General features: G+C 44.2%; 5 protein-coding genes across 5 annotated transcripts; 3 read left to right on the top strand and 2 right to left on the bottom strand.

Moving 5' to 3' along the window:
- The first annotated feature begins 757 nt into the window (after positions 1–757).
- ASPZODRAFT_97397 (hypothetical protein) lies at positions 758–1,799 on the top strand. Its single transcript, XM_022730550.1, has 2 exons — positions 758–1,079; positions 1,129–1,799. Exons 1-2 carry the CDS (start codon positions 941–943, stop codon positions 1,611–1,613), a joined length of 624 nt encoding a protein of 207 aa, XP_022580482.1. The 5' UTR covers positions 758–940; the 3' UTR covers positions 1,614–1,799.
- Positions 1,800–1,940: 141 nt separating this feature from the next.
- On the bottom strand, positions 1,941–3,396 carry ASPZODRAFT_159592 (hypothetical protein; the record flags this gene model as incomplete). Its single annotated transcript, XM_022726416.1, has 5 exons — positions 1,941–2,237; positions 2,310–2,863; positions 2,921–3,071; positions 3,122–3,306; positions 3,390–3,396. 5 exons carry the CDS (start codon positions 3,394–3,396, stop codon positions 2,034–2,036), a joined length of 1,101 nt encoding a protein of 366 aa, XP_022580481.1. The 3' UTR covers positions 1,941–2,033.
- A 221-nt stretch (positions 3,397–3,617) lies between these two features.
- On the top strand, positions 3,618–5,027 carry ASPZODRAFT_25875 (hypothetical protein; the record flags this gene model as incomplete). Its single annotated transcript, XM_022728021.1, has 4 exons — positions 3,618–4,329; positions 4,382–4,729; positions 4,783–4,938; positions 4,993–5,027. 4 exons carry the CDS (start codon positions 3,618–3,620, stop codon positions 5,025–5,027), a joined length of 1,251 nt encoding a protein of 416 aa, XP_022580480.1.
- An 840-nt stretch (positions 5,028–5,867) lies between these two features.
- ASPZODRAFT_132958 (hypothetical protein) lies at positions 5,868–6,733 on the bottom strand. The gene is made up of 2 exons (XM_022723156.1): positions 6,078–6,733; positions 5,868–6,018 (listed from the first exon to the last, which is right to left on the bottom strand). The coding sequence occupies exons 1-2, from the start codon at positions 6,658–6,660 to the stop codon at positions 5,891–5,893; spliced, it is 711 nt and encodes a 236-aa protein (XP_022580479.1). The 5' UTR covers positions 6,661–6,733; the 3' UTR covers positions 5,868–5,890.
- A 5,468-nt stretch (positions 6,734–12,201) lies between these two features.
- Positions 12,202–12,354, top strand: ASPZODRAFT_67533 (hypothetical protein; the record flags this gene model as incomplete). Its single annotated transcript, XM_022729470.1, has 1 exon — positions 12,202–12,354. A coding segment is annotated over one exon (153 nt), but the record flags the coding sequence as incomplete, so codon positions are not given.
- Positions 12,355–12,569: the final 215 nt, after the last annotated feature.

Below are 12,569 nucleotides of genomic sequence, written 5' to 3'. Positions count from 1 at the left end.
TCCACGCCGTAGGAGTGCCGCTTCACATTAGGAACCTCATCTCCATCCACTCCATAGGAGTGTCGCTTCACATAAGGAACCTCATCTCCATCCACACCATAGGAGTGGCGTTTCACATTAGGAACTTCATCGCCATCTACTCCATAGGAGTGCCGCTTCTCGAGTGCAGTATCAATCGAGTCCTCGGCGCGGCGAGCCAAATCAACGGCGGGAACCGCTGCGGACTGAACAGGGAGGATGTTCAGGCCGAGGCTGGCCAGGCTGAGCAGGATGATGGTGAGTTGCATTGTTGGAGTTTGTCAGTGGGTTGATTCTTTCGTTGGGTAAGGAGAAGAGGTGACTCGTTAATGAGATATCAGTACTCGCCGAACCCTTGAGAATTTATGCGTTTCGCGATCTGAAGGAGAACAATTGCTTGTAGATGAGATATCTATAAGACAATCAATGTCTGCTGTCCCCTTGGTAGTACCAATATAGTCACCATTTTAACTAGGGAGGTCAGGGTTGGCTCTTGCTTGATTTGGAAGTGGGTTAGAGTGCCAACTCAAAGTGTTGACTCTAAGTCTAGTTGATCATTACTACTTAAAGGTGAGGTCAGTATTACCCTCAATTCTTCTCACTACCTAACCCTTTAGTCCTAACTGTAAGAGCTGCTTAATAGCCCAGAAGATGGTCCGAGTGTCTATCGAGGTATTTTTGTTAGGCTAGTATTGTGCTCCTCTATCCACTGGTACTCTTCATATCATTAAGGGAATCTTGCAAATCAAGGCTCCAGTGGAGGAGGTATCTCGGCAATTCATTCTTTCCTGCTCTTCGGGACCATCGCGACTTGCCCACTCAAGTGAAGCAGATACAGCTATAGATGTGCTAGACACTATCAGCCTGCTCCTCCTGATCTCCCTCTACTATTCTCAACACACCACCCTTCCAGCACACCAAGATGTTCCTTAGGTCCCTAGCATCCCATTCACGCGGCCTCTCCCTCGGCCTGCTCATAGCGCTGAGCGTATGCCTCGTCCTGAATTTAGGCGTCCTCCTCGTCTACCTCCGCATCTTGACGCGCGGAACGCGTGGATACAGTGCGCCATATCCCAACTTCTCCTCGCACTCATCACTAACGCACAGTAGCCTACCTCGCCGGCGACCGACCTCGCGAGCTCCCCTTGAAGGTGCGCACCATCCAAGCCGTGTTCCATGACGACCCCTCCCACTACGGGATGGAAGGGGTGACGGCGACGGCTGAATGGAACGCAATCCGCCCTCCCGGCAAGGGGTTCGTTTTTCTGGGGGAGGAGCACTTTGCATTTGATGTGTCGATGTGGCATCAGATGCACTGCCTTAACCACATACGCGCGGTGCTTGTCAACGGGGATGACGGGTCGGACCATACGGCCCACTGCTTCCATTACCTCCGGCAGGGGATTCTCTGCGCTGCCGACACAACCTTGGAGCCCGGCGGCACGAGCATGGAATTGGCCAATGGGGACAAAGTCGCTGCGGGCGGAGGAACTGTGCATACCTGCCGGGACTGGACACAGGTGTATGAATGGTTGGAGAGCCAGCATAAGGAGTGGACACCAGACATGTATGAGAGGATCAAGGAGGCTAGTTAACAGTGGGTATAGAATGTAAGGATTATGCGTCGCATGGAACTGGACAACTATTCTTTGGTTTATGAGTAATGTGCGCAGAAACGGTTTAGCAGAGCACCTTACTTAGTACTTTTTACCAAGAATGATGAGCCATTCATAGTTCAGATCTCTATATATATAAATATATAGGTATTCATCTTGAAAAAGTTTGAGACATACTTGAATTATATAATTAAGATGGAGAATATTATTCAAATATGATAACTAAAAAATAATATAGGTTCTATACTATAAGTTGTTGAATTGGTTGAAATCAGGACTTTTGCAACCACAGAAACATTTAGTGTAGTACTGTATATAATCATTATTTCTATACACATAAATTAGATGAGAAGCCAGGCAAGGGGGTAAACTCGAGTAAAGGCAACCCTAATGTGATTGTCACTCCTCATCCGTATACTGATAACACAACGGCCAACCCTCTGTATCCAACACCATTCTCGGCGTCACGGGTACACTCTGAACATCGAAGGGCATCTGATGATCTTCGTGCGCCTCAAGGTCGTAGTGTGCATTGGTCATGTTGTGCGGGGTGAGGGGCATGCCGGAAAAGGCGGCGAAGTTGGAAGGGTGATGGTGCTGCCACTGTACAACTCATATCAGTCATGTTGTACTACAGCAGACATATAGAGCAGGAAAGTGGAATGGGGTGCGCACCTCACTCCACAAACGGTCAAGTTGGGCATGATGCAGCCAAAAGAGCGGGTCATTAGGCGTGAAGCTGGTTGCCATGCCCTGGCAATCCTCCTCCGGCAGAGCCCTCGGGCAGTCTCCCGCCAAGTCGCCCCCTATGAAGTTGTGTACGTGGTTGTGCAACAGCGCCATTGCGTGCTGGAACCTGAAGAAGTCGCCTGTGGTTTGCTCGATCGTGTTGCGCACAAAGTCCGGGCCAAGGGTGCGGTTTTGAGGCAGCTCATGGGGGTACCAGCCAGTGATGAGCGTCAGGTTCCTCCGCAGCGGGTGTGGGATGGGCCAGGCAAGCCCGAAGCTGCCCGTGGACGGGGCAAAGGCGCCGGTGGTGACGGTGCAGTCTGCCCCAGGGGAGGAATCACAGTCCCCCGTCCCCCCCAGCCCATACTCCGGCGAGTCCTCAAACACTGGCGAGCCGAACAGGTCTGCATGATCGCGCGACCAGTCCCAGTACGGCGTTGGCCCGCTGTACCCGCAAGTGCGACGGAGGGAGGTGTCGAATAGGTAGGTAAACCAGCGGTCTGCGTTCATGTAAGTATGTGCTTGAGGAGGGGAGGAGGAGACAAGATAGAACACACGCCAGGGCAAAAAGTAGGCATTCCTATGGGCGCTGTGCTCCACTGATGCGTGCGCGTAGGAGAAGTCGTCGTACAGGCTCCTCTTCCCCTCGAGCACCGTCTGGTTCTTTGTCAAGGATAGCCGTTCGTGTCGTATGCTTGCCAGGCACCACTCGGCATCAGCAACATACGCGTTACCTCCGTGGAGGAAGGAGGGCGCACCTTAACAGCTCCCACCCACTGGGTCTTCTCTCTATGCGTCAGTGTCCGCCATTCTTTGCGTGCCAGCAGCTTGCCGCAGGCTTGTGGTTGTGCCTCGTTCCATTCCTGCGCATATGGGAAGTGGGCGCCGGGGAGGATGGTGAGGACGGCGAGTATGCAGAGGAACACAATTGAACGGCCCATGGCTATTATTCAACCAGAGGGGAAACAAAGAGCAGGCGTGGAGGACAAGATCAGATGGAAGCTTAAATAGAAATAGTCAGCTTACTGTGCATGATGGAAGAGGGCGCCTGGTCAAACCCTAAACCCTAAGGGTCTCACGCCTCAATTCTTTAAAACCACACCCCTCTAGCACCACAGATTGGTCCCTAAATTGCCCTAGTTTTATATATTCCAAAGGACTATCTACTCACTGTGCTGTTCCTCAATGCTCCCCTTGTGCTATCAACAATAAGAATCTACCCTCCACATCCATCCTGAAGCCACAAGCATCATAATGCGCACCTCAATCTACCTCTCCCGCTTCCTCGCTCTCCTCCTCTGCATCGTCTCGCCCTTCTATCTCGCCATCCGTGGTTCCGCCTCGTTGTCTGACATCGCACTTCTTCTTTCCTCCCTTTCCGAACGCGCTGAAGCCCTTCATGTGGCACTCACCTTCCCGCCTGCTGCTCCTCCCGCACCAATCTCCAAGAAAGCCTTTGAAGCTTTTCGCCCACCCAAAGCGGGGAGACGGAATAGAAACCCCTCCCTTCCTAATGGACTGGCGCACTGCATCAGCTCCTTTGAGCAGTATCCGTTCCTCGCCGAACAAGTGCTCCAGCGGAAGTATGCGCGGTACTCCAAGCAGACGCCTGCACAGAAGGCAATAGGCAACAAGCTCGGCTATACTGCACACTTTGAGAAAGCCAGGAAGGGTATTGAAGTAAACACCCGGTTCTCGGAACAGATCGCGCAGATTGCAAGAGAGGATTACCACACGGGCTCGCAAGTGCTGGAGGACAGTGATGATGCCGATTTTGCCGTTGTGGACCTAGCGTTTGGACATATTTCGCGAGACTGGAGCACGCAGGGCACAAAGGAGAGGCAGGCCGTGTTTCCGCCTATTCTAAATATGCTTGAGCAGCATTTTGGTGCGGACGGGAGAGGCGTTAAGGTGCTTGTCCCGGGAAGTGGTATGGGCAGGCTGGCCAGCGATATCGCTGATCTCGGTGCGTCCATCTTACTTTGTTGAGGTGAAGGCGCGGTCTGATGTCAGCGCAGGGTACGAAGTCACGGCCAACGAGGTGGATTACGGCTCCATCCTGGCCTACCATCTATTAATCAACCACACGAGCTCGCTGCACGAGCACATCCTACAGCCCTTTGTGACCAAATGGACGTATCAGGCCAACCCCTCCTCGCGCTACTCCACCCTCACGGTGCCGGATCACTGGCCAAACAAGGCAGTCAAGCTCGTCGAGGGCGATTTCTTGAAGATGTTCCCTCGGGACGGTGAGTTTGACGCCGTCGTCACCCTGTTCTTCATCGACATGTCCGAGAACGTGATTGACTTCCTGAGCAACATACATCGGCTGCTGAAGCCTGGCGGGGTGTGGATCAATCTTGGGCGTACGTTACTCTCCTCCTTCTCTTGAAGACTGACATTGATGCTTTATATACAGCACTGAAATGGGGTACCCATACCGCTCTCCAGCTCTCCGTGGAGGAAGTGCTCCAGCTGGCAGATCTGCTTGGATTCAATGTGGACCATACGTCAAGAAAGGAAATCGACAGTCTGTATGCCGAGCAGCCGGAGACGTTGCTGAAGTTCACTTACGGTGAGTGCCTAATATTCTCTTATCAGTGGGAATAGTCGCTGATGAGATGGCCAGTTACGCAGCTCTGGTCCGCGACGAAGAGGGAGTAAAGTGGGCTGATGATAGTATATAATAGTGAATGGAAAGAAGAGATAAATGAAATATATATATCTATATCAAAAGATGAAAAGATTGACTATAAATGACATAAAACAAGGAGTCAAAGGCCGGCTGGGGGTAGAATAAGCTAATACTTTGATTTTAAGCTCTGTAGTTTTGTTATAATAAGCAAATCAGGAACTTGATATCTTTACTACTTCTTCTTTGTCTTTATTCTTTCGATTTTAGTAGATAGCCTAAGTCTATGGTATTGGTTAAAAGTCTTGAATTATAGAAGAATATAACAATATTAATTATTATAAAACCCTAACCCTAAACCCTAAACCCTCAGTTAATAATATTGAGAAGAGCTAAGAATTAAAGTATTAGCTTATTCTAGAGCTAGGCCAAGTAGTCTAGAAATAATAGAATTAGTTATATAAGCTTATTGCATGAAGGATATTACTTAAGCTATAGCTTAAATATACTTTCTAGATAATCATAATACTCATATATAACTAATAAGTTTCAATAATAATATGACTAGTTATAAGAGGAATTACCACCCTGACCACTGGGATAATTCATTCTTTATTAACATATAATATAAATAGCTTTCAATTGCTGATGGTTTAATTGTTTAGGATGGTGCGCGGCTCGGCCCTCTGCGGGTCATATATGGGTTACATCATGGGGAAGGCTTAGAGTGTTATACTACATCTTGGTGCTGGCCTTGTAGGGTTACAGGCTTATATAACCATAAGACTTACTTATGGTAGTGTAGTTATGTTTTAGTGAAATGTAGTATTAGTATAGAGTAAATGAATATTTACTATAATTTGTGATAAGCAACAAGATCATAGAAATGGTCATTTTATGCACTGTTGTTGTAGACTCTCACTGCTGCTTCTGCCGTGGACTTTGCGCTGGCTGGATTCTGGCCCGTCACCAGCCGCCCATCAACGACATGGAAGTCATCCCAGATTCCAGCACTCCGAGAATCTAATACCATTAGCTTGTAAATCAAATAGAGGCGCGAGGAAGGAACGAGAAAGACTTACATTTGGCTCCCAGCCTGGCGGCCAGATCTTCCACTAGTTCTGATTTCCACCCTTTCAGCTCCTGCGCAATTCCCATGGTCTCCTCCGCCTCGGAGGTGAAGCCCGTGATGGTCTTGCCCTGGATGAGGGGTTGGTTTGTGTTGCGATCACGGACGTTGGCAAAGATTGCCGGGCCATGACAGACTGACGCAACCACGCCGCCAGTTGCCCAGACCTGCTCGGCGATGCGCTGCAGGGCTGTGGCGGTTGGGTAATCGATCAGGGCGGCGTGGCCGGCGGAGGCGTAGAAGATATCATAGGCGGTTCCCTCCAGCTCAGCGGCGGGGCGCATATGATCCAGTTTCTGACGGAAGGAGCTGTTCTGGTCGTTCCAGATGGCGAGGTCTTCGCCGTTCAAGAAGTCGGGCTGCTGGGACAGCCAGTCAGGGGTGTATTTCCCCGTCGTGGAAGCGAGGTCTACATCGAACCCGGCAGCCGTCAGCACCTTGTATGGGTGCAGCGCCTCTGAGATAAACAGGCCGGTGGTTTCGCGACCATCGAAGAGGGGGGCACTCGCAGAGGTGACGGCGATGATGGCGCGCATCTTTATTGTATAGTAATAATAGAAACAACAAAAATAATGATGATGATAATGGTGGTTGTGGTGGTGGTAGTGACTATAGTCCAGTATTGGTATCTTGATTCTTACTTATATTTATATTGTTCATCCTCGTATTCAGATATTTTAAGTTTGTCATAGGGAGCTACTCCTACTGGTGGATAAAGAATACTTAATCTAATTGACTTTTTTTTATCATGTAGGATCCTTTTACAAGCCTGACAATGCGGATATACCCCTAAGCTACGGCAACAATCCGACGTATCTCCGCGCCGTCAACATCACGTCCAGTTGCCGAGATCTGACATATCCCCGAGTCACGGCAACAATCCGACCTATCTCCGCGCCGCCAACGCCGGTCCAGTTCCCGAGAACTACAACCTACAACATGGTATCTGTCAGAAAGCCGACAATGCTCACGTATCCCCGAGCCACGGCAACGATAATGCTGACATATCCCCGAGCCACGGCAACAATCCCACCTATCTCCGCGCCGTCAACATCTGGTCCAGTCCCCGAGATCTACAAACGACAATGCTGACATATCCCTGAGTCACAGTTGTAAGGCCAGCTCGGACGTAAGACTGGCGTACCTCTGAATACCGTCTCTTGGCCGCTTACCAAGCATCTTACCAAGCCAGGAACTAGGCCTGGTTAGAAAGGCCTGGATGAGCCAAGGTGACCTATCAACTTTACCCCACTTGAGTACCTTAATATTTAATCAATAATTAAGACTTATCATTACACTCTTGAGTAATTTATTCCTATTCTCTTAGATATCTACTATAGACCTTATATTTCAGGCGCGGCTAGATGGACAGCCCTGAGAATTATACCAGGGGGCACGCCCCCCAGACCCCCAGGCTTGCTTAGGCTTTGCAGGGTAAGTCATTGCAGAGCAACACAAGTGGCCTATCCTTTGCTATAGATGCTCAATTAGATGTTTAAATTAGATGCTTAATCAGGTGCTTGATTAGATAGCTTAACCTACTAGCAGCCACTTTAGACCTACAGCTCTCAGCTCACAACTCCACCCTATAAGAGCTTATATCTGTATAAAGTACAATAGGTTGATAGTAGCCACTCTAGACCTACAGCCCTCTGCTTATAGATAACAAGGAATTAGTTGAGGAATTAAAATAAATAGCCCTAGGAATGATAAAGTAACGAGCAAGAAATCAGGTAAGAAACTAAAATCAACATGGAACAAACCCAGGAATCCCCTTGGAATTAACGCTGGAATCAACAAAGGAGTCGCCTAGGGAGTCCCCTAGAAATCAATATAAGAACCACCTAGAATACGGGTAGAAAGTGGCAAAGATGAATCCCCAAGGAATCACCTAGGTAGAGTGGCAAAACCCGACCCGGAGAACCCGATCCAACCCGACCCAACCTGCAGCCTGGACAGGTATAGGTTCTAGTTAATCAGCAAACCTTTGGGTGGACTGGCTAAAACCGACCCGGAGAACCCGACCCACCCGACCCAACCCGCAGCTAGGTCGGGCATGGGTTTGTAAGCAGTGACCTCGCACTGCTTAGGGGTGGGCAGGTGAGATGTTAGTACAACTGGGTAGTAGTAAGGTCTAAGGATATAAGAAGTCTATAGTAGGTTTAATAAAAGAATAAGATAAAGTACTTAAGGTCCTATTATCTATTTAAGAAGATAGTATATATCTTAACTTTAAGTAAAGTACTTAATAAGTACTTAATCTACCCCCTTAACAAAAACCATTTGTGCTGAGGCGGACGGTTCTGCCGTCAAAGGGGGCCGGAATTGGCCTCCTCCGCACCATCCTTCCACACACGCACTTTCGCCCCAGAGCCACGCGCCGCTCAACTACCCTCTTATAACGTGCACCATCATGTTCTTATTCAGCCATGTTGGTGCCTGGGCGTGTGGCTCCCCTTCCCCCTGCGTCTATGCCCTGCCCATATTTTCCATTAACTTCTACTCACCTCTAGACCGGCTCTTTGAGCGGTACTATAACCCTTTGTATAGTGAGGTCGCCAAAAATGGCACCCTCTATCCTAGGCTTATTAGTTGCTGGGGTAATTAGGGTTTCTTAGCTATAAAGCTGCTAATAGTCCTTCCTTACTCTTTTACCTAGTCTTTCTCTCCTCTGGTACTTATTGTTTGCCGGTCTTGTCTTTAACCTATATCTTATAGCTACTTATTCTTTCTATTTAGCTGTCTACCTGTCTAGAGCGCCTTTATACACATTTTTATTTTCTAAGAGGTAATATAAGTAATATTACAGATCTATCCTCTGCAACTAATAGTGACTCTTCTAGAGTATCTTTTTAGCCTAACTTTAATGCCTCTAATAACTCTAACTTTAGGGAAGCCTTAAATTTAACTAAACTAATAACTCTAGAACCCACCTATCCTCCTAATGACTATAGCGGGTCGTCAACTTATCTAAAATAACCCATGCGCCGCCCAGTAGACACTGGTGCTTTACCTAATTTTAATAATAACCTTAATAATAATATAGATAAGGACCTTATAGATATACTGCTTAATTATGGGCGCTCTAACTAAACTAAGGTTTAGGGTTGATAAATAGAAAAGCACTGGCATAAGTGAGTATTAATTTAGACCTATATAATCTAGAGATAGTTACTAATGTAAGGTGTAGGTACTGCTGAGTGAAGGCTGCTCAGCCTAGTGTACTTTTAAAATAAGATGTTCTAGAGGAGGCATTGCGCGAGGTTACCCCTAATGATATATATTAATTTTTCAACTACTATATAAAGTTGAAATATAGTGAAGGCGGCTAATATCTAAAGGGAATGTTGAAAGCTAGCGCCCTAAAAGCTGACTAGAAAGGATTTTAGGGTTACTATTAGAGAATTATATAGACTAGGATCACTACTAAAGATAGTGAAGAGATTAATGTAGTAAGTTATTTACTATAAGCCAACACTTGGAGCTGACTGGGCCTAGGGTATCTAGAAACTTATTAATAAATTCAACCTCAATTAACAAGAATGAGGCAAGGAGCTAGTGTACATCTAAGACTTAACTAAATTAAATAAGACGATCCTCTAAACTTAGGAAAGGTGATTTTATTTTGGATATAAGTGAATCTAGCTCTGTCTCTTTAATATACTTAGTATTTTCACTGTGAACCACCTATATGCTCTTCTTTCGCTATAATTTAAACATCTATATTTCTCTATATAGTATAATCCAGATGGAGGCCCTCCTATACTTTTAGCAGAGATTAAATTAGAGTATATGAAGAAGTTCCTTAGAACTTTATAAGTATATGTATTATGCATTGAACCCATGCAATAAAGATCCTAATATTAATACTTATTCTTAGTAATAATTTTCCTTTTCCTGAAATTATTAATGATCCGTCGCTTGTCTTTAGCCCTTATATATTTATCTTTAGTATACTTTTTTAGCTTTAAGCCTTTAAAGTCCCTATGCTTTTCTCTATAGAGCGCCTTCAAAAGCTGTTCATTGAAGGCGGTCGATAATAGATGAAACTACCCTTAAAATATGAAGTTGAAAACTATTATATCTTCTATAAGATAGATATAGTCAATGGACGTGCGGTTCTTCGGTGGAACTAACTAATAACTGAGAGCACTATATCTAGACATCTAAGAAATCTAGGGGAGATTCATAGCTTCCTTTAGTTAATGTTCGCCCATCATTTTTGCTATAGAGGGGGAAAGATATTAAATAAAAATAGCACAGTTAGTGAAGCACAGCAAAATCTAATTATAAAATATACTAATACTTATACTTTCTTAAATTATTATCTTCCACGCCACATTGACACTGACATGTAGAGCGTGATGAATAGCTATAAATCTAATAAGTCTCTAATGCGCGCGATCACCTGGATAAGTAGATAAATTAATAAGAGATGCCCTTAACATCTTACTTTAGAGCAATAAGCATCCCTTTATGAATATCTAGAATATATTAAGGCCACTTAGTAAATGAGAGAGCAAGCTGAAGAGTGCAAATATGATCTTAGTGTAGTAATATAATCGCGATTAGAGAAATTAACATGTGAAACCTCTAATCTTTTTAGCTGGTTAGAAAGAGCTCTAAGATAACAGGTCCACTATAAGTTTAACTAAAAATAGGCTATAATAGATATTAAGTGTCAGCTATCAGGGGCTACTGTTAATAATAAAGAGGTGAAGAAAGTGCTCTAAGTAGAAGACTAGATGCTACTAGAGTAGATAAATCTTCTTAAGAAATTATTTATATAGCCTATCTCTTAATCCCTGGAGGCGGAGTGGCAAAGAAGGAATGCTGCTATGGCTATAATCTCGCGATATTGTTCTTTCCTTAAAGGTGGACTATTGTGTGGGCGACGCAAATGGGCTACACTAAGTGATGAGTTTAATAAAGAAGAGAATAATATATTACTAGAGCCAGCTAAGAAGACTTATAACTCTTTAGAGTCTTTATAGCAGGATATCCTTCTTATGAAAGCTAAAAACTATATTAAAAAGGCTAAGAAGCCTTAGTGATGTTTTTAATGTTATGGCGACCCTAAACTTCCCATTTATTACTAAACGCAGAAATATAGTGAGTATAAATTAACTCTATAATACTTTTGAGAGACCCATTTGCAGGACTGAAGGTGTTATATATATAGTATAGATCTACTATATAAGATGCATCTTCGCAGGCATGCAGAAGGGATTTATCACCTTAGCACTTAATAGAATTACTATACTAAAGAAAATATAGGATTAGACATTAATATAGATTAATTAAAAAGCTTATAGGTTTTCTATTAAATTAAGGGAATGATTTTTTCTTAGCTTAAGAACAATCATCTTTAGGTCCTTTTAATATTTTCTGTGATGGCGCTCTAGTTTCTAACTTTTTGATCTGGAGATGTGGTCTATTTAATATGTTCTTATCTTATAAGACTCATCTTCTTTAAGCTTCTATAACCTTACCATATATCTATAATATTCATGGAGGTGAAGAATAGACCATAAAATAAAAGACTTACATAGTTGAGAATGTTCCTAAAACAGGCTTAAGGGTTTGCAGTTTTAACCTGCATCTACTAGTACACCTAGTAATATAAGTAACTAGATCTAGTCATTAAGTAATAAGGTTATACAGTGCTCGCTAAGCCCACTTTTATATAAAGTATTAAAAAAATACTAATATAGATCACCAAGATAGAATTTAGGTATACTTAAATATAATAGTTATGACTATTTTAAAAAAGCTATAGACCTAATTTAGGCTTTATGGCAAGCAGTAGTCTATTTAATATTAGGATTACTTTCTTTAGTATTCACTAGAGTCTAGTTAAGACTATAGGCTAGAAAGAGACCATGGGTAAGAGTGAGGCTGCGGGTTAGAAAGAGACTAAGGGTGAAAGTAAGACTAAGGGGCTCTGACTAATAGACTTCTAATATGAAGTTATAAAACTAGATACTATTCTAATAGAAGAGCTAGAGAGATTAATGTATTATGCTACACGGCTAGTTAGATTAGTAATTATCTAAAAATTCCATATGATGATCTAAGAAGGCCTTAAGTATTTATATTTAATAAACGGCCTTATGGATGTGCTGCTCTGGGTGCCCTATAATAACCTAGGTACTCTCTATTATGACCTGGGTGACCCTGGTATATATAGCAGGGCGAATATTAAAAGGCATAAAGCTCCTAGGACTTAAGTTAAGAGAACTCTTTATCTTTATCTAATAAGTTTTTATTCCTCTTACTATGATTAAGCCTAGCAGAATAATGCGCGAGCATAGCTACTTATTTAGTATATAAGTTTTAATAATAAGCGCTCCCAGATCTTCGCGGCAGGATTATTATAGAGCCTAAATATAGCCTATATTAGCTCTAAGTATGCTAGTCCTGAGCAGACCACCTTTAAGTACCT

Source organism: Penicilliopsis zonata (genome assembly GCF_001890105.1).
Source record: "Penicilliopsis zonata CBS 506.65 unplaced genomic scaffold ASPZOscaffold_8, whole genome shotgun sequence".
Classification (NCBI taxonomy): Eukaryota; Fungi; Ascomycota; class Eurotiomycetes; order Eurotiales; family Aspergillaceae; genus Penicilliopsis; species Penicilliopsis zonata.
This window is presented reverse-complemented; position numbering and strand designations above follow the sequence as displayed.

What these genes read in the sequence shown, in the direction of transcription:
- ASPZODRAFT_97397 (XM_022730550.1), top strand. Translation starts at nt 941, where the DNA reads ATGTTCCTTAGGTCCCTAGCATCCCATTCACGCGGCCTCTCCCTCGGC. An exon ending in GCGCGGAACGCGTGGATACA is followed by an intron (nt 1,080 to 1,128) that starts GTGCGCCATATC and finishes AACGCACAGTAG; the next exon opens with CCTACCTCGCCGGCGACCGA.
- ASPZODRAFT_132958 (XM_022723156.1), bottom strand. Translation starts at nt 6,660, where the DNA reads ATGCGCGCCATCATCGCCGTCACCTCTGCGAGTGCCCCCCTCTTCGAT. An exon ending in CGCCAGGCTGGGAGCCAAAT is followed by an intron (nt 6,019 to 6,077) that starts GTAAGTCTTTCT and finishes TAATGGTATTAG; the next exon opens with ATTCTCGGAGTGCTGGAATC.